Raw genomic sequence first — 26005 nt, forward strand, 5'->3', positions numbered from 1 at the left:
TCACCCTCACCTTATCACCCTCACCTTAACTTCCTTCCACCTATCGCATTCCCAACGCCCCTCCCCAAGTCCCTCCTCCCTACCTTTTATCTTAGCCTGCTTGGCACACCTTCCTCATTCCTGAAGAAGGGCTTATGCCCAAAATGTCGATTCTCCTGCTCCTTGGATGCTGCCTGACCTGCTGCGCTTTGTGAGAATCTGCCAGTACTGATTGCAGTTATAGGGAGAAACTATTCAAATAATGCACTTCAAAAGTATTTCATTTTGTGACACACAAATTTTATATCTGGGTCTAATTTCTGGTTAAAAGACTTTCATCTGTCATGTCAAACATATAATATCTGTGCATTAAATATCACACAAGAGTCTCATGTACCAATTAGTTGATTACTTATCAAAATCATGGCATCCACAGAATGGAACAACTTAGAAGGATGCCATTTACTCTATCACGCTGTGCCTGATCTTTCAAAGAACAAACTGCTTAGTTCCAAACCTCCATTCATTCATCCATCATATCCCTACCATAGTTTCTGCTTCATCTATTTCTCCATTCTCCCCTGAAGGCTATAACAGTATCTGATATACACTGTTTGGTAAAGCAAAGCATACAATGTCAACTCAAGTTCTTTTACCACTTTTGTAAAGCCTGAGTGCTCTGGTTATTAGCCATTGAAAACTGTTTTTCCTAATTTAATCACTCAAATACTTTATTTTAAACAGCGTTAATCAAATAGCGTCTTCATTCTCTTTGCTCCAAGGAAAACAAACCCAGCCTCTTGTGTATTTGCAATACCACAACCTCTGACCTCCCAGTAAATCCCTTCTGTACCCAAAATCTGAAGTCTCAATTTTCCTACAGTGTGATGCCAGAATTGGACATAATACTTAGCTAAGGTCAAATTCACATTTCATATAGATTTAAAATGACCTCTTACCTTTTGTACACTATGCAATTATTTGCACAGACCAGGATTTCTCATACTTTAGTAGTCTTGCCTGTCACTTAAAAAGATTTGTGCAAAACAGCATAGGTCTTTTCTTTCTCTTGCTGATAGCCGTTTGAAAATTGTGCCATTCAGTTTAAATTTGATTATTAAAGTCAAAGGTGCAAAAAGTGAAACCTTGCCCATTAGATTCTTTTTGAGATTATTCACTAAATTTGGTTCTATTGGTTTGTTGATCTCTATTTGGTTTGTTGCAACAGAATGTTTCTAGTCTAGGCAGCATGGACAAAAACGATAACATGGCGAGAATGGAAGAATGAGTTTCTTAAAGTCAAAAAAAGTCCAAACTTCCCCTTAAGTTTTCAAAGGCTAAAACAGAACTTTGAAAATAAGTGGCAAAGACTCTATTTTCATGCAGTTGCATCTCATCATTAACCAATCTAACCTCATTTATATAAAACAAGCTGACTAAGTGCTCTACCATTGAGGGCATCAAAACTTTTATTAAAACTTTAAACAGTGACATTAGCCAAGTTCAATTCTTTGTGCAAATGCCCAAAATATAATCTGTCTCTTTGCAGCTTGTTTATGATGGATCTATAATGTACATGTAATTATTTTTTTATTCAGCATTCTTTTTCACTTTTTTAAAATCAAACATTACTGTTTCATTAACAAACAGCTTCACATGCATTGTCAGCTGACCCAAATTATCAAATGTCTGTGTCATCCATTGATCTTGCAGTATTATATTCAATTAGATTAGATTCCCTACAGTGTGAAAACAGGCCCTTCGGCCCAACCAGTCCACACAGACCCTCCGCAGAGTAACCCGCGCAAACCCATTTCCTTCTGACTAATGCACCTAACACTATGGGCAATTTACCATGGCCAATTCATCTGACCTGCACATCTTTGGACTGTGGGAGGAAAGTGGAGGAAACCCACACAGACACGGGTGCTGTGATGCAGCAGTGCTAACCACTGAGCCACCGTGCCGCCCATATGTTTTCATTAACACTCTCGTATCAGCTGAATGGATCATCTGCATCTCATTTCATTCTGAGACTTTCGCAAACGTTATTCTGAAAAAGGTTGGGGGGGGGGGGGGGGGTGGAGTCTGATTAAAATATTTAAAAGGACTGAACACCAAGCTGGGCAACATTAGGCAAATGGAAGGATTTTCAGTGCCATCTTATGTTCAATTTGTACATTCATATTTGGAAGAAACAAATTTCAGCAAATTTCTCGAAAGATCAGTTCAAATCAAACTTCTTAAAATATATGAACTGAGCTGATGGATATTAAATCATATAAACTGAGAAATCATACTATGAACCCTTTACATGTCTGTCACTGAAATTTGATGTGAAGCTTAATCTGTTTGTTTTAAAAATGGCCTAGCAGTTATGCCGAAAGCAAGGTACTTCACAGAAGCACAACAATTTGTTGACTAATATCCCTGTTGCAATTTCATGATAAACAGTCTTTTGAAATTGCATTTGAGGATAGACTAGCAGTTCACATTAGAAGCCAGGTTTGAGATAATCCAAACCTATAGTTAAATAGAGTGAAATCTTTCCCAAGGTCTGATCTAAGATGTGAAATACAATTTAGCAGCCTATTGGGAAACGCAGCCTCTTCCATTATAAATATAGGCTTTCATTTTTATCGCCTATCGCAACTACAGAATGTCCTAAAGCACTCTCAGAGATATTACAGGCATCTGTCTGCATCAAGACAGAAAATAACACAATGCTGCTCTCAATACATTCACTTGCAGTCTGCTCCCTGTTTGCTGCTCCCCTCTCTCTTCTGCACTCACTCCTGCTCCCCGAATGTGAAGGGAATATATAGGAGGCACAAATAAGATTAGCACTGGGAGGAACTACCAATGAATGGAGTGGGAGTAAATTCTAGTTCGTGTTCAGCCCTAAGAATAACAATGAGAGAAAATGATTCTGCTGCCTAGTCAGGTAATTAGCTGGTGAAACCATTCCTAGTTGTTTTCAGCATACTATGCAAACCCTATTATCACACAAAAAAAAACTGTCTCTGATTTGAACCAATTAACACAGTTTGGATCCTTTCAGAATACTGAACGTTGAGTGGAATTGTTCTCTCTATTGATGGTTTTAACACAGCTGAGGGATGAAATGTTGCACATAAGAACATCATGTGGATATAAATAGCTAATATTCAAAAAGGTTTAATGTCACTTTTCTATGTTTCACCTCTTGTGGTCTGAGATTTTCTGTTTCACAGCCAATAATAACATCTGCCTGGTTTTGGCATCTTGGATGTGAAACAAAGAAAATCTGCTTTTCACTTAGACTTGCGAATATTCAGCTGTGATGTCGGGAGATCAATTCACATACCACTATAATTAGGAATGTGCTCCAACCAAAACACTACAACTAGACAATATGCATTTCAAAGGTTAGGCCCTGCATGCCAGCAAATTAAATGACATTATATTGACAGCATGTTGACTGTAGCAATTCAAGAAAGCAACTCAAGGGCAACTAAGGACAGGCAGTAAATGCTGGCCCAGCCAGTGCATCCACGTCCCACGAATGAATAATTCACAAGGCCCCAAGTACCAATGAGAAACTAGACTTCACCAATTCCTGACTTAAAGGTCTCAGCACTTACCATGCCAGCACAGCATACCAACATTTTAACTAGGCCATCACACTGACCAGCATTCACCAAAATCTCAGGCCCCCAGGCACAGTGGCCTCCTCCGCTCTACATCCACAGAAATCAGCATCAGCAAAACACCAACTGCTCAGCAAATCATCACGGCCAATCTCAGAGTACTGCAGAAGACCCTTCAGCTCTTCACCACTGAACTCTGGGGCAAATGGCACCTTACATTGTGATCATGATGCCAGGTCTGTCTGCGCTCAGTGCACACACCTATCTCACGCATTTACACAGGTTCCATCTCAAGGCTTTTAATTTGTTTTCTTCACATTAAATGTAAAATGATTCACAGAGGAACGTCGATTATCCGAATACCAATTATCTGAAAATCGGATTATCCAAAGGAGATCTCGAGGTCCCAATAGAAACATTACATCAAAGACGGGTTTTCAACAGTGATTGCGTCTTTTGTTTACAGTGATTAAACAGGCACCGTCTCTAAATGATTGACCTCCCGCGCGCTCTCTCTTCCCACACTTTCCCTGGAGTTCCACACAGGGGTGTACCCTAAACCACTAACAACCCCCAGCCACCCCACCGCTTCTCAGGAATAATCTCTCCAACATTGTCCTGTGCAGGACAAACGTGGAAGCTGTCAAAAAGCTGCAGTTAAAAGTTGTGTGTGTGGCTGTGGCTGTGTCTGTGTCTGTACGCTATTTGGAGACTTACTCCACAAAGGCAGCTGCAGCAGCAGCAGTGGCCTTGGTGTTGGTGTACAGCTCTGCTGCCCCGGAGAGAGGGTAGGGGTAGACGAGGCGGGGTGACTGTTGGATTGGTTTGGAGGGCAGTGCTGGATGGTGGTAGTGGTGGTGGAGGGGGGGGGTAGGTTTCACACAATGTGTGCTGCTGCAGTCTCCTGAACAGGGAGCAGACTTTAAAACTCCAAGCCCCAGAGGAAAGGCATTTAATCGACTAACCGAAAAATCGATTATCTGAATGAAATAGTGCCCGCCCATCTCGTTCGGATAATGGAGGTTCCCCTGCTTGAACACTCATAGTATGTCTGCCTTTTAGTGCACTGCTGCTTCATGCAGAAGTTACAGGATCACATCATCACCGCCTTGCCTTACATCTTAGGTCTGATAGAAAGCCAGACAGCTTGTCATGGTTGCTGGCAGGGTACAATGAGGGAATGAATCAACTAGGCAAAAGTGAGGACTGCAGATGCTGGAAATCAGAGTTTAGATTAGAGTGGTGCTGGAAAAGCACAACAGGTCAGGCAGCATCCAAGGAGCAGGAAAATCGATGATTCGGGCAGACCCTGAAACGTCGATTTTCCTGCTCCTCGGATGCTGCCTGACTTCCTGTGTTTTTCCAGCACCACTCTAACCTAGACAATGAAGGAATGACCATATTGACATACAATGTTGTGCTCTGTCAAAGTCACCACCACAGCATGTGCCAGCAGCTCTGCAATAATCACACTACATGGCATCAACCTGATAGCTGTGTCTGAGCCTAAGGGGAACATTGCTAAGTTGAATGAAAGGGGATTATGGACAATCAACTGCATTGTCCAATCTCAGGGTCGGCCGAGGTCAGTCAGACACTTGGCGCATTCAGGTTCGAAGGGTCCATATTCTTCAAGTCCAGGGCGATGCTTTCCTCTCTCAGCTAATTGTAAGTATGCAAGAACATGAGGCTTTATAGTCAATGTCACATTTTGTGAGCAATGTGTGAGCTGGCATCAGGGGTATCAAAGATTAGTATTCCTATCATGGTAACATACTAATGGATTTGTGGTACGTGTTTCGCGATGAAGATTTATATGCTTATCTCAGAAGTCCACATGGAGGCATATCAGGGCCATCCTTTGGGAGACCTCCATATTCTATCTGGCCTTTCAAATAGGGTGTGCTTTGCTAAAGTCTCATTTGCATTTGTTACACTGCTCAGGAACAACTCCACTCATAAGGTGTTACATTTTGAAAGTTTCCACATAGATGAATTGCACCCTTCCGAAATGGATGCAACACGTGCTTTCATCAGTGTGACCATCATACAAAGACAGTGCAGACAAATTGAGGAGATTCAGCTACACCAGCAGCCCAGGGTCAACAAACAGCCTCTTCATGGAGAAATTACAGAAGTTCACCCCAGGATGCAGAGGAGCTTTACGAAGCTCAGAGAGTACTGATACCATTGTCTTTTTCTCTACATGACAAAAGCACATTGAAGGTGCAGACTGAGAACAGTTGAAGAGAGTAGCTCTTGTCATCCAGCAGGCTTCATTGTGTGGGAGTCAGCTCTTGGAATGAGACAGAAACTTCAGAATTATCAGGAAGACAGGCATGATGGCAGCAGCATGGATACTTGGTTCAAACCTCACAGATCATGACTTGGTCATTGTTTAAGTGGAATTCTATACTGTTAATGAAGTTGGATGCAATATAGTATGGCACTCTTAATGTGGTGCGTATCCAGTCTATAGCACCCTACACGTGGGGAACCCAACAACATTGGAAAATCCCATTGTCCCATAATGAGGTCTCCTACAAGTCAAGCACAGAGATGATATAGTTTGTACTGGCCCAAACTTAATTAATAGTATCCTTGATACATTTGTGATGTGAGGATTGAGAGATTCCACAGATGCATGAAGAGGCTCCTTAACTTTGGCATGGTCATCAATTAAACTGGTCCTACAGCTAAAATGTCAGTGGAAAATGAACGGATTTGCTAATCTATTATAAGACATTTTCTCCTGCAATGAGACAATGGAGAGACTGAGGGAGATGAAATTAGCTGGAAGAACTGGTAGTGATGGCAAGAAAGATGAGTGGGGTAGAATATAGCCCGAGCAGAAGATTACAGAGCACTTTAGGAGGTTTGGGTGAGTGATAGCCATTGAGGGAACATGCTGTGTGCAAGAGTGAGAGTAATAGACAATTACTCTGGGTGAGAGGTGTGTACAATGGCAGAGTTTTTGCTAGAAGATAGGAGGTGGTGCCTAATAGCCACCTCTTTTCAAATGCAGTCCAACAATACACATTGAATGGTAATTCTTGGCTTACAGCTTTTAAAGTGGATGCAGCTATGTTTTTGATATGGTGCCCATAGCTTCAATGCTTGGGACATCTGATAACAGTGAGCACTTCTACCCGAGCACACACTTTAATGCAAACAGCACCACAGAAACAGGACGCATAAATGATGAGGTGAGCAAGAGAAGACTGGTAGACAAAAGTCACCATGCCCACATAGCAAAACCCTTCATGAAAATTTCCCCAAATTAACACTCAGCCAAATTATGAGAACATTCTGCTGTTGGTCTCTATTCTACAGCAATCCAAGTTAGTTTACAGATTTCACATAATTTGTGTGAGCAGTGACATTTTAAGTCCTCATGGTGATATTTTTATCAAAAATCTGCCATTCATTTTTCAAAATGTGGACAGATACACTGTGCTATTGCAAAACATGACATTCTAAGCATTACTCTATAATCAGGCAATCCTAACTAGTTTAGGGAAAATCAAAGCAGGCAAACTGTTTAAGATTGCAGTCTTTGGACACAACACATACACTCATCAGTCAAGATTGCATGTGCCTCTACGAACATATCAATCACACAAGCTGAAGGGGACGCAATTAATCAAGCTTTTGGTAGCACAAACTGACTGGAAATGGACATTGAGTGACAGCAACTGTCTGAGTTGTTCTGAACTTTGCATTATCACAGTTTACAAAATATGTAACTTTGCTCATGACCCATCAGTGGAGAGCAAACATGTGTAGCAGCAGCTGTCAGTACTTCCCATCCTTCAACTATTCAGCTGCACTATTGATACTGCAAGTAAAAGGATCACAGAGTTTATCTAAGAGAGTCATTCCCTGAAACAGCCCATTATACAAACTCCTTCTACCCCTTATATTCTGAGTGACAGGTGCCTGAAGCAACTGGAGACCTTCAAGACTACATGTGAGGACCACAGCTAGCAAAATTGGTTTCTTTCACTTTTTGAACAGTTATCAACACTGTTAAACTCTTAACTATTTACAATATTCAAGCTTCAGTCAAGCTTGGTGTTTACATTGGAGGACTAGAGATCACCTTAATTCCTCAATGTCTCACACTCCAACCTCAAATATTTTCTGCACTTAGATTTTCAATTACCCAAATTCAGCCTGTTTAATTACATATATTTCCCTGGGTAGGATAATGAGAAAGGCCTACTGCTGACATAGCAAATACATGATTAAGATAATTCACAATTTACAGCTACTGGAGTTCTCAAAGCAGTTACCTAATATATGTTTGGCTTCCTCATTATGGAAGAAATCATTTTGCAGAACAACTCACAGGCGCGAGTGACATTTTGTTTTAAATGGGTAGCCCTTGCCCTCAAGCATCTATCCCCAAAGGTATGTGGGAGACCAGTAAAGTTATTCGAGTTATCCAATTTCCCTTCAAGTCTACCACCACTGCAGCCTTGGACAGGTCATTTCTCAAATTCTCAATGCATAAGGTAGTCAAGTCTGATCAGTCTGTACACTCTCTCTCCCTTAAATTTGAGTTTGCACATCCAGTTCTTGAGCTTGTAGCAAACTGAAACACATTACCACGATTAAATGCATCTTCCTTCTAACACCTTTGAATATCTTTGTTACATCCAATATTCTTTCCACAGGCTGATCATTACTACATAAATATTAATATGAAAAATCAGGTCATCGGAAAGTCATGGAGACTTAAGGTTTCAAAAGCTCGAGCATCCACAATTCACACTTGCACCACAAATCATATGCTTAATATTCCATTACGATGTTCAATAAAATATCCCATCTACAATCAAAAATTAAGTCAAAAGTCATTTTTCAGAAAGCTAAACAGAGTTCCCAGTCATTGCCTCATCCTCCATTTCTACTCATTCCTTGGAGCACAGGGTTATGGCTCACAGTCTACTAGGCAGTCTCCAGTACCTTGCCCAAGTAGTTACCCTACATTAAGAATCAAGGAGTAAATATTTACAGACTAGTCAGTTCACAAACGGCAATTCAGCCAATCCGGAGGCCGCTGCCACACACATTACTCAAGCGTACACTTTCAAAGTGAGGTGAATGGATAGAGGTCAGTACTGGTGGATGAAGCTAATTTTGCCATCTCTTTCTGTGCACTTAAACTAACTATAGTCCTTTTAATGCCAGCTATGATCAAATAAATGAACACTAGCCTTGGACATCTGATTGGTATGGCTGGATTATATATTGGCCCTAAGAATACAAACAGTGAGCTGTAGAAATGAAGATTTCTAACTACAGACAACTATTTTCTCACATTAGTTGATCAAGTTCATATGCCTAGCTCCAGCTTAAGTTTCTTCATCGCCCTTCTAGGTCAAGAACCCACAGTGCCGACAGTCAAGACAACAAAGACATAGAAAGAAAGTTTGTAATAAAGTGAAACAGAAAACTCATGGGTAGGTATCATGAAATGTGCAGATGTGTGTTGATTTTAGTTGAAAGTGTGTTGCTGGGAAAGCACAGCAGGTCAGGCAGCATCCAAGAAGCAGGAGAATTGACATTTCAGGAATAAGCCAATTCCTGATGAAGGGAACATCGATTCTCCTGTTCCTCAGATACTGGCTGACCTTTTCCAGCAACACACTCTCAATTCTGATCTCCAGTATCTGCAGTTCTCACTTTCTCCCTGTATTGATTATTACTACAGATAAAGGAAATACACTAGCTATATACTGATGTGCTGTAGAAGGCAAATACCATCAACACATTGAGCTTAGCTAGACCACATTAACTGTTCTATCAGGGACACAAGCCACAGAATTATTGCGTCCAACGTAACCCTGTCCATGAAAATAAATATAAACAAATGTAAACTAACAATATGCTTTAACTCATGACTTTTCCATGTACTTTAATTGAAACCCATTTCATGAAACTTTCTTTTTAAGTAAGACATATGCACTTACCTCAAAATGTTGCTCCATAACCTGAAGCTTGCCTTGCTCAGGGCACCTCTTCAGAGCTCGGTCAGCATACTGAAGTAGGATTTCTGCCATCTAAAAGAAAGATTTTAAAATAAGTCAGTATAATACAAAACGTCTAAACATGTCTGGGGAGTACTGGGCACATATCGAGTCACCATGCTACAAAATGGCTAGAAAAGTATGGAAGGTGATGGCAAAAAGAATTTTCTGATACCAGAACTAAAAGTACTATATTTATCAGGAAAGTGTGAACAAGCTGGAGAGAACACAGTCACAGAAAAAAGAGAGGCCATTCAAGCCAGAGATAAGGAGGAATTTCTTCAAATTCAGGGTAGTGGATTTCTGAAATTCTCAACCCCAAAGGGCGATGGAGGTTCAGTTGTTGAGTAAGTCGAAAACACAGGTCAACAAATTTACAGATATTGAGGACATCAAGGTGGATTTAGTTGTATGGTGGAGCAGTTTGATTGGCCAAATCATCTACTTTTGCTTTACTTTCTTATGTTCTCTATGTTCTACTTGCCAAAAAATAAAAGGACTTGTCAATGACTTGTCAAAATTTGTCTAGATTGAGAAAGAGTCCAAGAAAGCAGTCCACTTGCAAGTAATTCTAGATGCAGGAGGCAAAAGTACAAGATAATCACTAATAAACAGACTGAATGGTCCGTTTTGGTGTAGAAACGTTTATTTAACAATAATGAAAATGAATGTAGGTCACCATATGCTGCTTAAAAGCACTGTTACATGACAGAAACAAAAGCAGAAATTACTGGAAAATCTCAGCAAGGGTCTGGCAGCATTCGTGGAGAGAAATCAGAGTTAACATTTCTGATCCAGTGACCCCTCTTCAGAACTGATGGCAGCTTGGAAGAAGTTGGTTTTCATGCAGAAGATCAGGCGGGGGCAGAGGGGGTGAGGAATAACCGATAGGTGGAGATAGAGCCCAAAGAGAGAGAAGAACACTTGGACAGCCTTGAAGAATGAGTGGCTGCTAATGAAGACTATTAGTGATTAAAGTAGCATACCGAAGGGTCTGTTTCCGTGTTATATGACTCTGTGATAACAAGACCCGGTGTGTAGAGGTTGGGGTAAGGACAGAGGAGAAGATGCCCTATGCTCTAAAATTGTTGAATTCGATACTGAGTCCAGAAGGCTGTGGAGTTCCCAAGCAGAAAACATGGTGCTGTCCTTCCAGTTTGTGCTGAGCTTCACTGGAGCATGCAGCAAGCCTGAGAGAGAGATGTTGGCCAAGGAACAGGGTGGTATATTGAAGTGGCAGGCAACTGGACAGCTCACGGCCTTTTTTGTGGGCAGAACGTAGGTGTTCTGTGAAGCAGTCACCCAGTCTATGCTTTGTTTCCCAAATGGAGTGGAGACGACATTCTGAGTAGTGAATACAGTGAACTAGATTGAGTGAAGTGCAGGTAAAACGCTGCTTCACTTGGAAGTTGTGTTTGTGCCCTTGGATACGGAGGAGGGAGGAAGTAAACAGATAGGTGTCTCGCCTTCTTTGGTTGCAGAGAAGGTGCCGTGAGGCTTTGAGAGTAAAGGAGGATTGGACCATGGTATCTTGGAGGGAATGGTCTTTGCGAAAGGCTAACAAGGGAACCTAACTAACCGAGGACACAAATTGATGTTTTCTACCATTGTGTCTAAGCAAATCAATCTCATTGACAGAAAACCGAAGCAACTATGAAAAATCAACGTATTCTATCCTTTTCATTTGTAATCTTTACCCATAAGGGTTTTGTCTTTTTACCCCTTTTGTCCCCCATCTATAAACCTTTAGAGAGCTGGATCTCAGCCTGTTTTATTTAATAGATGTTTGTGCATTCAGATTAAGAGCAATGTAGTTCAAGTAGCTCAGTTAACAACCAGTTTGATCACTCATTTGTTAAATGAGTTTTGCTTGCAATGTCCTATTTTGAGTTTATTGAGAAAATCAGGTAAAGTCTCTTCCGTTCTTGATAACTAATAAAGAGAAAAGAAATGATGATTTTGATGAACAAACAAAATATTTATACTCATGTTATGGCTTGTAGAGTAGTAAGGCTCAATTATCAATGTAATCCTCCTGTCAGAGATGTAATCATAACACTGGCACTCATGGTTCGAACATTACTCGCCACTTATCACTTCAAGCCTGGATAGTGTCCACATCCTACTGCATATGGATATGGCTACTTGAGTATCTGAGGTGCTGTGAATGCTGCAATCATCAAACATCCCCATTTCTGACATTGTTGATGAAACGCTGAAGCTGGTTGGGCCTAGGACACCACCTTGAAGAACTCCTACAGTGATGACACATGGCTGAGATGATTGACCTCTAATAACCAAAACCATCTTCCTTTGTGCTAGAAATGACTCCAACCAACCAAGTTTTGTTCACCCACCCAATTCCCATTGTCTCCAGATTTGCCACGGCTCCTTGACAGCAAACTCTATAAAATGCTACCTTAATGTCAAGGGCAATCAGACCCACTTCACTTCTAGACCTCTCTTTCAACAAACAGAGGCTTAATAGTGATCCAATGCAACAGTTTTAGACTTTCTTCCCCTCTTGAGCAACACTGAATGAGAATCAAAGTCTTAAGTAGTTTAGCTGCACATTTAAGACCAGCAGCTCATTTTCTGATGAACTGAGGTCCTGGGCATTTAATTAACTGTTCAACACTACACAAGTTACTTTCTAATAGATAAATGAGGGAAGACAAATCCCATTAATAAGTGATACTTTACCCGATCAGCCACAACACCCTTCCGCTTACTCTGATCTCCAAACAAACCTAAGGATAAAGAGAGATGGTTATAATTAGAACATCTATGCTTCACACAACTTGCATATGTCTATGGGAAAATCTGTAGTAGTGAAGTTGGTGTTGGGGCTAACCTATGATAGTACAGCAAAAATGACTGACAACAGCCCCAACAAGCTTGCAGTACGTTTAACAGAAATTATAGAGTGTGAGAAACATCCTTTTAATGCATTCTCAGCGCAGAGGACAATAGCAGTTTGTTCCTTCAGTAAGATTGGATGTGCAAAATTCTTTGCTACCCTAAAGATAAGAACATTTCATCCCAATGAAATTTAAGATTTTTCTAATCGGTCAGTTATAATACTACAAGTAGGTTTTAATTAAGAGTCTTCAAGATAATCATAGATATAGATTCTTAAGTGTTTATATATAAAATCACTGAAATATTTGAAAGAAAGGTATAAAAACTAAATTACAAGGGGCCTCCATTATCTCATTACTGTCACAGTTGAGAAAAAAAGGTCACAAGTAACCATGGGAAGTTCAGTTTCCCTATATTCTAGATTAGAGTGGTGCTGGAAAAGCACAGCAGTTCAGGCAGCATCCGAGGAGCAGAAAAATACATATTTCGGGCAAAAGCCCTTCATCTATTCCAACACCACTCTAGTCTAGAATCTGGTTTCCAGCATCTGCAGTCCTTGTTTTTACCCAGTTTCCCTATATACCAAATGTGGCCCATTTAGATCATAGCAACAAGACTACTAATTGAATGATGCACTGGAAACCCAATCAGAGTTTAACAACTCAGCACTAATTAACCAATAATATACACTGGAAGGGAGTATGCGCCACCATGTTAATGTTACAAGAAAAGCGTGCAAAAGACACCTGTATTTGAAATTACAGCGTCATTGACCTTTCTTCCGATCTGAGCTGCGGATTAAGAGGGTAATTGAACCCTCACGTTGAGGCCAGCTTCAAGGGAAGTCTTTGGCCTCTCCTTGTACTGTACCAGTGGAATAGATGAATAAATTACCACTTCCCTCGAGCTCTGCTGCTGTCTCCTGAAAATTTATGATCTCCGTAAGACTCACTCCTATAGTTGGGAACAAGGAACCAATAGTAATGCTAAAATATTGTCCTTTCACCTTCAGAATCCCAAACAAACAGAGCTGCGTAGCTCTAGTTGCAGTTAGCCATAAATGTCAAAAGTGACAGTACCACAATAATTCAAAACCAAACTGATGGCCTAAGTGAGAAATCGTCAAGGCGGCTGAAGTGTGTAATCACATTTTCTTTAAAAACCCACTATTTCAAAACATTGGATGTTGCTTTAGTTCCCATTTGAGCAATGCTGGACTTGACCTTAAGTGCTAGGCCAAGGAGTGGAAGAGTTTCTGTTTTCAATGTGAAAATCTTTTTAGTTGACAACATTCCATTTTTTTCCCCCTAATTTGATCATACCTACTCCATTGTAACCTCTTATCTTCTTAGTAACCACCTCTGGTTCCAAGAAGAACAGTGCTAACGTTCCTCAATTTCTCCCCACAACTGCAATCTACATGCTGGTTATATCCTGCTAAATGTCCTCTATGTTCCTAGATCCATTAACAACTAGATGTTATATTGCTGAAATGTTAATGGATTGATAAACTTTGATTGGGAATGGGGCACAACATCCCTGTTCTTCATCAAAAGCAATACCATGGGATCTTTGTTACCAAAGTGCAGACTGGGCCCTGGTTTAATTTTCAATCCTAAACACGGTATTTCAAACAGTGCTGCGTGGAGGACTAACCTGAATTGCATGTTCAAGTTCTGGAAATGCACATGAACAAATAACATTCTGACTCAGAGAAAAGAGTGCGACCCATTAATCCAATGGTCGCACTTTTAGATTGGATAGCTAACACATACAAAATATGTCATAAAGATTCACTGGATAGTAATGACATAAAACTCTAATTTAGAAACAATGGTAAGCACAACAAAGGGAGATGGACCCATAGCATACACTACTGTACTAACAGCCTGTAAATTATGCAGCTAATTAATTATTCACTTTTTTATTTATGGCTTGGTTCCACTTCAGTCATTAAGAATGAACAGCTACTGCTGCAGCAATGCTACTTTGCAAATGTTTCTATCTGAAATAGTCTATTAAAACATATTTAATTCCAGTAACTAGTGTGTGATCTCCACTAGGCATAACATACATTTCATGAAAAAAAATCTCAAATACGGTTTGTCTGCAACAAAGTTATGCTTTACCCATCTGAGAATGGATATAATGCATCAGTTAGTGAAAAAAAAAGTGCATTAAAGTTTCACTTTATTTTGAAGAAGAACCAAAATACAACTAAATCTTTTGATTTCACAGTTTATATTTGCATTATTTTCCAATTTTGTTACCTAAACTTAGTTAATTATTGTAACAGGAGATTTTTCTTTTCTTCCACTCCCAATCAATAACAAAGGAAAATTTAATTCAAGTGTAAAGCACTGAAACAACTTTTTTAAACAAATATTAGAAAAGTAAATAATAGAAGTATCTATGGAGAATATTGATACAGGGGAAAAAGAATTCTTCGAGTGTGTATCATAAAAGTCGAAAAAAAACTGAGAGAACTACAAAAGATACAAATGTAATTGTGAAAATAAGGAAAATTGGTTTCTAATTTTATGCTATTTCAGGGAAAATAAATTCAATTTAAATTAAAACTGACTTCATTCAGCTGTATCTGTGGACAGTCTGCACAGCGGCTCCTTTGTTTTATGTAAAGTTATTTCAGAAAAAATAGTTGGCAATCAGGCCAACTATTTATTTTATTAGAAACAACAGCCCATATTCTCTTTGTTTGTTGTATCTTATTAAAAATGCAATATCTGCACAAACATCCTCACTGTTGCAGCTGATTTTTTCTGTTGTGATGAATTGCTTACTCTTTCTGTTAATGTTTTCCTCTGCCTTTATAATTATATGACATTCATACAAACCAATAATTCTAAAATTTGATTGTTGGGATACTTTATAGCAAACTCATGGGCACGTTCTATAAGCTCATGCCTTAAGATTAACAAGCAAGGTGAGGGTTATAAAAAGTAATATTTGTGGGAACTGATCCAAACATGCACATGCCAGCAATTTTACAGCAACAGACAATGGTGCTTCCAAGTCCTCTGCAGCTTCACTTCATACATCACCAGACCATCTTTGGTACCTCACCACATCAACTAATTATAACCATACTACATCCCCCATCACTGAAATAACTCCACGAAGGCTGGTATACCGTCACCAAGTCACCCTTCACTTACATGTGCATGGCACATGAGATTGACTGAAACTATAGCAGACCGGCTCCTAGCCTGAGCAGGAATCCTGACATTCATGTTTTTAATCTATCAGCCAGGGCTCCCTGACTGAACAAGATTAACATCTCAATCAGGGAACTCCTATTCTATGAGGTCCACCTGGCTGACATAATCCAAATCACTACACCACCACATCGCATCCCATGTATTAAGTTCTGGAACAAATGAATTGCTAATTTCATAGACAATGCACTCTTACATTTGCAAGCCATTCTTACAATCAGTCTCGCCAGAGCCAAATTAAGATTTTGTTCAGATTTTTCAGTACTAACTGCACTTAAACTTTTGCCAATCATTCCTTAAAGGTAGACAAGCAGGCGGCTGGAAGAACACAGCAAGACAGGCAGCATCAGGAGATGAAGAAATCAACATTTCGAGTGTAATCTTTTTTCAGGACTGAGGGTGGGTGTAAGGGGAGCTGCAGATAAAAGGATAGGGTGTAGGGTGAGGATAGGTGAACACAGGTAGAGGATGCGAGCTGGTTGGTCGATGGCAGGAATGAATCCGGTTGGTGGCTGGAAAGAAGAATCAATGAGAGGAATGGAAGAGAGGGGTAAGGGCTGGGAAGGGAGTCATGAGAGGGAAGGGAGGTTATTTGAAATTGAAGAACTCAATGATGCGTCCCCTTTGCTGTAAGCTGCCCAGGCAGAAGATGAGGTGTTGTTCCTCCAATTTGTGGTCTAATTCACTGTGACAATGGAGGAGGCCATGGATGGTCATGTTGGAAAGGGAATGGGAAGGGGAATTAAAATGAGCGGTGACTGGGAGGTCCGGTTGGCCCTTGCGGGCCCAACTGTGATGCTCAATGAACCATTCCCTTAGTTTACGGTCAGTCTCCCCGATGTAGAGAAGACCACATCAGGAACATCTGATGCAGTAAACTAGGTTGGAAGAGAGGCAGGTGAACCTCTGTCTCACCCAGAAGGACTGTTTGGGGCTCTGGATGGAGGTGAGGGGGGATGGTATACTGGCAGTTTTTACATCTTTTCTGGTTGCAGGGGAAAGTACCTGAGGTCAGGGAATCAGACCGCAAATTGGAAGAAAAATACCTCATCTTTCATCTGGACAGCTACAGCCCGGAGGACTCAACACAGTTCTCCAATTTCAAATAAACTTCCTTCCCATCATCAGATTCCCTTCCTAGCTTCTCCCCCTCCCTTCCATTCCTCTCAGTGATCCTTCCATCCAGCCACCAACTGGATTCACTCCTCCCATCCACCAAACAGGTCGTTCGCTCTTCACTTATCCCAACCTTCAGGGAACATCTCCAGGACACATGCACCAATTAAACCCACCATCACATGGTCCAATATTTCAACACCCCCTCCCACTCTGCTGAGGACATGCAGGTCCTTGACCTCCTCCGTCGCCATTCCCTCACTACCTGATGTCTGGCAGAAGAACACCTCATCTTTCCCCTCGGAACACTTCAACCCCAGGGTATCAATGTGGACTTCACCTGTTTCCTCATTTCCCCTCCACCTACCTTACCCCAGTTCCTACCTTCCAGCTCAGCACCATCCTCATGACATGTCCTACCTGCCAACCTTCCTTCCCACCTATCCGCTCCAACCTCCTCTCTGACCTATCACCTACATCCCCACCTCCATCCATCTATTGTACTCGTGGTTACCTTCTCCCCAGTCCCACCCCCGTCCAATTCATCTCTCCACCTCAGAGGCTCCCTGCCTTCATTCCTGATGAAGGGTTTCACCCGAAACGTTGAATTTCCCGCTCCTCGGATGCTGCCTGACCTGCTGTGCTTTTCCAGCACCACTCTAATCTAGACTCTGATCTCCAGCATCTGCAGTCTTCACTTTTGTCCACTTATCCCCACCTCACCACCCTGCCCCAACCCCCCATTTATGTGGCAGCCCTCTCTCCACCCACACCCACCCCTATTCCTGAAGAAGGGTTACACCCAAAACGTTGACTTCTCCACATCCGTTGCTGCCTGGCTTGCTGTGTTCTTCCAGCCTCCTGCTTGTCTAGATTCCAGCATCTGCAGTTTTTTTTGTCTCTAATCATTCATAGAATCATAGAGATGTACAAGCACGGAAATAGACCCTTCAGTCCAACTCATTCATACCAACCAGATATCCCAACCCAATCAAGTCCCACCTGGCCCATATCACTCCAAGTCCTTCCTTTTCATATATCCATCCAGATGCCTTTTAAATGTTGCAATTGTACCAGTCTCTAGCACTTCCTCTGGCAGCCCATTCCACAAATGTACCAACCTCAGCATGAAAAAATTGCCCCTTACCTCTCTTTTACATCTTTCCCCTCTCACACTAAACCTATGCCCACATTACCCAATGTCCTGTACAGCCACAATATGGCCTCCCAACTCCTGTACTCAACACTCTGACCAATAAAGGAGAGCATACCAAACACCTTCTTCACTATCCTATCTATCTGTGACTCCACTTTCAAGGAGCTATGAACCTGCACTCCAAGGTCTCTTTGTTCAGCAACACTCCCTAGGACCTTACCATTAAGTGTGTAAGTCCTGCTAAGGTTTACTTTCCCAAAATGCAGCACCGCAGAGCAGTATTCTTCAACATGGTAATTTGCTTGTAAGCTTTATTATAACAAATTTTAAAGACTTTGTTTGGTTTATTCGTCTGAATTAATGTACTCAAATAAAATTTTTTATTCATCACAGTCTATTTCGTAACACAACATGGTCTAGGGTAACAAATAAACCAATTCAGAAATCATCCGAATCAAATTATTCACCACCCTTTCAAACTGGATTCCCTAATTTGGAAAAAGTCCCAAGGAATTCATGTTGAACTAAAATGGCTATTAGGAATTATGAACAAATGTTCACTAATTAAATAGTTTTAAGGAAAGGTGGTGGAAAAGTTTCAAGAAGAGAATTTCAACATTTCGGGCCTAAACAACTGAAAGAATGGTTTGCACGCACATGATGCTAATGCCAGAATAAGAAAACAAACAGCTCCAGGACTGGGATAAAGAATGAAAAGGGGAGATGTTAGTGAATGGACCAAAGTGTGAAAGAAGTCACAAAAACAGGGGAAATGAGATCATGAAGGAATAGAAACACAACCAGAAATTTACTGTGGAGATATTGATGGACTAACGTCTGAAATAAATTAATGAGGACAGAAAAAATAGGTATGAAGTGATAGGAAAGTAGGAAACTTGGTTTTCTCCTTTGGTAAAAGTAATTAGGGAGACTTGGTGTGAAGTAGAATATGGACAACAAAGTTTAAGATGAGATGAAGGTTCCATGATATGAACATGGAAGATGGGAAACTTTTAATTAGTTTCTTCAAACATTTGATATGCTACAAGGGGATTTGGGAGAACTGTCTTAGGAAATGAGGCTTCCTGTCAAATGATTGTAGGTGAAGTAACAAGTGCACAATAAGTTAGTAAATTGGAAAACACAAGATCAACAACACTTAGCCAATGAGGCAGAAAACAATAGACAAGTATTCATGACACACCATTGTCATGACATTCACAAGACATGGAACTTTCTCACAATAGATGAGATGCATCAAAGACTACAGAGGTCATCACTCATACGAGGTTTTTCCTCATATTTGTCTTAAGTTACAAATATAGAGTCAGAGTTATAGCGGTTTACATTACAGAAAAAGGCCCTTCTGCCCAATAAGTCTGCACCAAACAAAAACAACAACCTCATTATTCTAATCCCATTTTTCTGCATTTGGCCCATACTCTTGCATGTCTTGACATCGCAAGTATACATGTGAATACTTCTTAAACGTTATGAGGTTTCTATCGTACCATCCTTAAAGGCAGCATGTTTCAGAATCCCACCAGCCTCAGTGAAGATAAACATTCCTCACATCTCACCTAAACCTCCTGCCTCTCACATGAAATCTATGCCCCCTGGTGATTGATCACTCCCTTCAATTTTGTCTATGCCTCTCAATGTTATACACCACAATCACAACAACCATCCTCACCACCACCACCCCTCCAAGTCCCATCTGCTCCAAGAAAAACAAGCGAATCGACATTGCGGGCTTTTGCCCGAAATGTCGATTCTCCAGCTCCTTAGATACTGCCTGACCTGCTGTGCTTTTCCAGCAACACACTCTCAACTCTGATCTCCAGCATCTGCAGTCCTCACTTTCTCCTAGAAAAACTCCCTCAATCTGTCCAATCTCTAAAACTCTCCAGCCCAAGCAATACCCTGGTAAATCTCCTCTGCACACTCTCCAGTATAATCACATCCCTCCAATAATATTATTAGGATTTTTTTATTATTAGATTCCCTATAGTGTGGAAACAATTCCATACCAACCCCCCAAAGAGCAACCCACCCAGACCCATTCCCCTACATTCACCCCTGACTAATGCACCTAATACTATGGGCAATTTAGCGTGGCTAATTCACCAGACCTGCACATCTTTGGACTGTGGGAGAAAACCAGAACACGCGGTGGAAACCCACGCAGACGCGGGGAGAACATGCAAATTCCACACAGGCAGTTGCCCGAGGCGGGAATTGAACTCTGGTCCCTGCCGCTGTGAGGCAGCAGTGCTAGCCACCATGGACTCCAGAGCTGCACACAATACTCAAGCTGTAGTCTAAGCAACATTTTATACAGTCCCACCATAACCTTCCTGCTCCTAAACTCTATACAGTAGAGAGTAGAGTAGCTTTTTATTTGTCATTGCTACCATATACAACAGATACAGTAAAAACAAGACAGTGTTCCTCCAGGACCGAGGGTGCTACATGGACAGCACAGACTACACAATCATACACAGCATAAAGTGCATAAGTACAAAAGTATTCTTACAAGATCATCCCCATTATGACACACAGAACACACACCACAGAAAGCACTTAATCAGTCCATCCAGTTCACAAGGAAAGCATATCCCTTTTTAACGGAGAACAACGTTTTTACTCCACCTCAATCTTCTTTACCGATTTGGAACTGTGAAGTTCTCCACCCCTCAACTCTAAATTCTTCGACAATATTTGAGCTATTAAAACCTGATCTTACTGTCAATTAACCACAACTTCTCAATTTAGTTGATCTCATTCCCTCTTTAGCTTTTGTAGAATTCATCACGACGGGCTTTGTCCTGTCAACTGGGTTTGTTACTGATGGAAACTTGCACACGGCACTAAAGTACACAGCCATTTAGCACTTGCATGCACTGTAAGCAGACAGCTTTTTTAGAGAGGTGGTTTGTTCCTTTGATCTATTTTTACAACAGGATAATCACCAGACATTGCCAATTTAAAATGATTGCCAATACATTTACAGAGGTGAGAATCGTTTCCACTCAGAGTTGTTAAGATTTGGAATGTCCCACCCGAAAAGTTGGCAAACGTTGATCCAATAAATAATTTTTAAAGGAATTAGCAGACGCTCGAAAATGTGGAACCCTCAGGTTACTTCCAAAAAGCGAGCCTGGAGGACATAGCAAGACAGCTGTTTGAGAGTGACAAACAGACACGGCAGGCTGAATGAGAAAAACATATTAAAAGTCATCAAATGAATTGTCCAATCCATTTTGAAAGCATGAAAGGTCATCACTCACCAACTACTGCTTTTGCTTTTCCTTCGTGAAAGGACCAGGCCAGGGATAGTGCCTCAATGAATCGCTCCTGCTTCAACAAGTAATCCACCCTCTGTAGACAAAGCATTGTGAGAAAAATATACATCAAGGTTCACACTACCGAAGAGTGAGGTCTATAGGAAGTACGTACTTCCTTACAGCATGGACAGACAAATCACATGTCACCTACAGTTCAACTGCCGTGGCCGATGTGGTTACCCGATTCCACAATACAGAATGGGGCCAAAATACTAATATTACACACTTCATGCAGCTTTGTCTAAGCTTCAAACAATGACAATGGAAAATTTAGCTAACATTTCAGAAAATTAGGTGGCAAATTTTATGCTTCATAACAGTTAAATGGGACAATATCATACATTGTAGGGAAAGAACTTTTTAAAAATGAACACAGTTCCAGCAAAACATATGAAAAGAATGCATTTAATGCTTCAAATCACTGAAGCTAAATAAAGTTTTGATTTCTCTCCTCAAAGTAAATTGATCAACTTTTGAAAGAATTACATTTCAGCAATTAAGAAAAATGAAGCTGCTTTAATATTGGAAAAAATCCACATAAAACTCAAGACAAAAGCACTGTAAAGAAGCAATTCACTAGTATGTTACTAAAATATAAATCAATGCTTTTTGTATCCCATCCAAAAAAAACACATTGGTCTTTCAGCAGCAAGTTAAAAGCATTTAGTGCTAGAAGCAACAAAGCAAAAAAAAAATCAATTCACAGTTTTTAGAAAACAAAACAATGGCATGATCAGAATTAGCTCCAGCTGGCATAGTTACAACAGACACAAACACATAACTATCTGAATTAGTTACACCAAAAACTTGTATGGATCACCTTCGACAAAGAAAAATGCCCTAAAACTCTGAATTCAGAGACCAAGATTAAGATGGGATGAATCACTCTAATATAGACAAGCCTGAAGCTGGAAGAACACAGCACGCCAGGCAGTATCGGGAGGTGGAGAGGTTAAGGCTTTAGGTGTAACCCTTCTCCACCTCCTGATGCTGCCTGGTTTGCTGTGTTCTCCCAGCCTCCTGCTTGTCTACCTTGGATTCCAGCAGCTGCAGTTTTTGTTGTGTCGAATTACTCTAATAGGCAAAATCTATAGATCAGCCCTATAGTTGAGGAGAAATGGAGAAATAAATATACCAGAAAATTTCTGGAGTTCAAATAAATTGAGCATCAGTTATTCTGAATACACTGGCAGGAGATAAAGAAAGGAGAAAAGGGAGTACAGTATTTATATATAAGTGTATGATTGTATGTTGTGCCTTCCTTATCCAGTATGTAAAAAGCACTACTCGGCAGCAATCACCTTTTGATCCCAAATGAAAACAAACCAGAACAAACTAGCAATTTGAATGGGGGGGGGGAATAACGAGGGAATAGAAATCACAGCCAAATAAGACTGAACACTGTAATTGAGAAAAATAGAACACCAAAGTAATAGATGAAAAACCAGAAAATACAGATGGGATGAGTAAAGAACGAGGAAAATTTAACCAGAAAAAAATTTGTAGACATAAAACTGTGAGAAGGATTCAAAATGGTGATTAAGGACAAACTAGCCAATAATGATATGAATAAATTAAGGGAAAAATTAGAGAAAAAGGTGTACACAGAGAACAAAGGAGAAGATAAGAGCAGGGAAAACAATGACGAGCTACAAAATTAGATCAAATATCATTTAAATGTAGTATATTTCACATACATATAACATGATAGGCACACATGACAAACTCTCCAGTAATGACAGTGAGTTAACAAAAGTATTAAATAGTTTGCCTCATTATCTATCAGGGATTAATAAGCAGGTATGACATTAGACATGACCAAAGTAGACAAGAAGATATTCAATCACAAGGGAGAGGTTGTTCATCATGTAAAACTCTGGCGCGGCCACACTTGCGTACTCTTCTGGTCACTGCATTATAGAAAGGATGTGGAAGCTTTGGAAAGGGTTCAGAGGAGATTTATTAGGATGTTGCCTGGTACGAAGGGAAGGTCTTGTAAGGAAAGGCTAAGGGAATTGAGGCTGTTTTTGTTAGAGAGGCGAATTAGTTGAGACATAAGATAATCAGAGGGATAGATCGGGTTGACAGTGAGAGCCTTTTTCCTTGGATGGCCGATGGCTAGCACAAGGGGACATAGCTTTAAATTGAGGGGGTGATAGCTATAGGACAGATGTCAGAGGTAGTTTCTTTACTCGAAGTGTAGTAGGGGTGTGGAATGCACTGCCTGCAACTGTAGTAGGCTCACCAACTTGAAGGGCACTTAAATGGTCATTGGATAAACATATTGATGAAAATGGAATAGTGTAGGATAGATTGCCTTCAGATTGGTTCCACAGGTCCGCTCAACATTGAGGGCCGCAGGGCCTGTACTGCACTGTAATGTTCTATGTTCTATAAACAATACTTAGAATCAAAATCCTGATCTCAGAGTGAACTGTTTACACCCATTTTCGAAGTTATGAATGAGACAGCAGATGCACTATAACAGGTGCATGAGCATTCATTTTAAATAAGGGAATATTGTCAAAGGACTGGTTAACAACCCTGCTGCATGGTTGTGCAGTCATACAAGGGCTTGTTCTTAGAAATAAGGTGTGACCAAGCACATGAAAAAAACACATGCAAAAACTAAATTTTATACGGAACATTATTGGAATACAGGGAATTTCTTTTTGTTTGCTTATAAAGGGAGACTGAACAAGTCCAAAGAACTTACTGGTGAGGTGGACATTTGTTGTAGGCATGCTAACATAGTCTTTGCTAAAAGAACCATCCAGAAAATGAAATTGTAATAATCATGTCAGTGGAGATTCCAACAACAAAGGTCAAAAATCATAGGATGACATAGTGCAGAAGAGACATTCAGCCAATCAAGACTGCACTGACTCTTTTCGGGACTGACCCAGTGAGTCTCACTCTTTCCAGTATCTCTATAAATACTTTTCTTCTTCCAGTATTTATTCAATTTCCTTTTGAAGGTTACTATTCAATCTGTATTCACCAGCCTATCAGACAATGCATTCCCATTCATAACCATAACAAAACAAAGAACTAACTACTTGCTATGTAGAAATGTTTTTCTTCATGTACCCTCTGGATATTTCATGAATCATCTTAAATTCCCTATTATTGACCATTCAACTAAGTTGATTGGGGACAGATAAAGGGAAGCTGGAAAAGGGAAGCCTTCAAAAACAAAATAACAACACTCCAGAGACAGTATTTTCCTGTTAGGATGAAAGACAAGGTAGACAAGGAGGCTGGAAGCTCACAGCAAGCCAGGCAGCATCAGGAGGTGGAGAAGTCAATGTTTTGGGTGTAACCCTTCTTCAGGGTTGGGGGTGGGTGTAGAGGGAGGATGGGAAGGGAGGTTATTTGAAATTGGAAGGTCTAGTCAGCCTTTAGGGGCCAGGCTGCAATGCTCGGTAAAACGTGCTGTTTGGTCTGTTTGATGCAGTAAACCTGGTTGGAAGAGAGTCAGGTGATCCTCTGTCTCACCTGGAAGGACTGTTTGGGGCCTTGGATGGAGGTGAGGGGAGGGGGGGGTGATGTGCCAGTAGGCTTTGCATCTCTTCCGGTTGCAGGGGAAGGTACCTGGAGGTTCGGGGGGTTGGCGGGCAGAGGCGCAAACTAAAGACTGGCAAAGGGAACAGTCCTTGCAGAGAGTGGTGGGGAGGGGAAGATGCCTGGTAGGTGTAGAAAATGCTGGATAACGAGAGAAATTGAGGTTTCGGTTAAGAACAAAGATGAAGCATAGGTCCTGTATAAACAGCAGAGATTGACTGAATCCTTAGATTATAAAGTTAGTAGGAGGATACTTAAGAAGGAAATCAGGAAGGCAAAAAGAGGACATGAGGTAGCTTTAGCAAACAGGGTTAAGGAGAATCCAAAGGGTTTTTACAAATACATTAAGGACAAAAGGATAACTAGTGACAGAATAGGGCCCGTCAAAGATCAGCAAGGCGGCTTTTGTGTGGAGCTGCAGGAGATGGAGGAAATACTAAACGAGTATTTTGTATCAGTGTTTACTGTGGAAAACGACATGAAAGGTATAGAATGTGGAAAAATAAATGGTGACATCTTGAAAACTGTCCATAATATAGAGGTGGTGGTGCTGGACGTCTTTAAATAGATAAAAAGAAGGATAAATCCCCAGGACCTGATCATGTGTACCCTAGAACTCCGTGGGAAGCTGGGCCCCTTGCTGAGATGTTTGTATTATTGATAATCACAGGTGAGGTGCCAGCAGACTGGAGACTGGCTAACATGGTGCCCATATTTAAGAAAGGGGGTAACGAAAAGCCAGGAAACTACAGACCAGTGTGCCTGACATCAGTGGTGGGCAGGTTGTTGGAGGGAATCCTGAGGAACAGGAATGACATGCATTTGGACAGGAAAGGTCTGATTAGGGATAGTCAGGATAGCTTTGTGCGTGGGAAATCATGTCTCACGAAGTGACAAAGAGGATTGATGAGGGCAGAGCGGTGGGTGTGATCTATATGGACTTCAATAAGGCGATCGACAAGGTTCTGCATGGTAGACTGGTTAGCAAAGTTAGATCACATGGAATAAAGGGAGAACTAGACATTTCAATACAGAACTGACCGGCTCGAAGGTAGAAGAGACAGTATGTTGATGGAGGACT

The 26005-nt window shown here is 40.8% G+C and overlaps 1 protein-coding gene across 6 annotated transcripts in view; it reads right to left on the reverse strand.

The window, feature by feature from the left end:
• The window catches only part of vps8 (VPS8 subunit of CORVET complex), a 555322-nt gene that overhangs the window by 443927 nt on the left and 85390 nt on the right, over positions 1-26005 (reverse strand). For all 6 annotated transcript variants that reach the window (XM_043693080.1, XM_043693078.1, XM_043693079.1 and 3 more), the window contains 3 exons: positions 21304-21394; positions 12347-12393; positions 9587-9676 (listed from right to left, as the gene is read on the reverse strand). In XM_043693080.1, coding sequence (XP_043549015.1) covers positions 9587-9676; positions 12347-12393; positions 21304-21394 — 228 coding nt within the window. The remainder of the gene's footprint in view (positions 1-9586; positions 9677-12346; positions 12394-21303; positions 21395-26005) is intronic.

The sequence above is a fragment of the Chiloscyllium plagiosum genome, chromosome 7 (assembly GCF_004010195.1).
Source record: "Chiloscyllium plagiosum isolate BGI_BamShark_2017 chromosome 7, ASM401019v2, whole genome shotgun sequence".
In the NCBI taxonomy this organism is placed as follows: Eukaryota; Metazoa; Chordata; class Chondrichthyes; order Orectolobiformes; family Hemiscylliidae; genus Chiloscyllium; species Chiloscyllium plagiosum.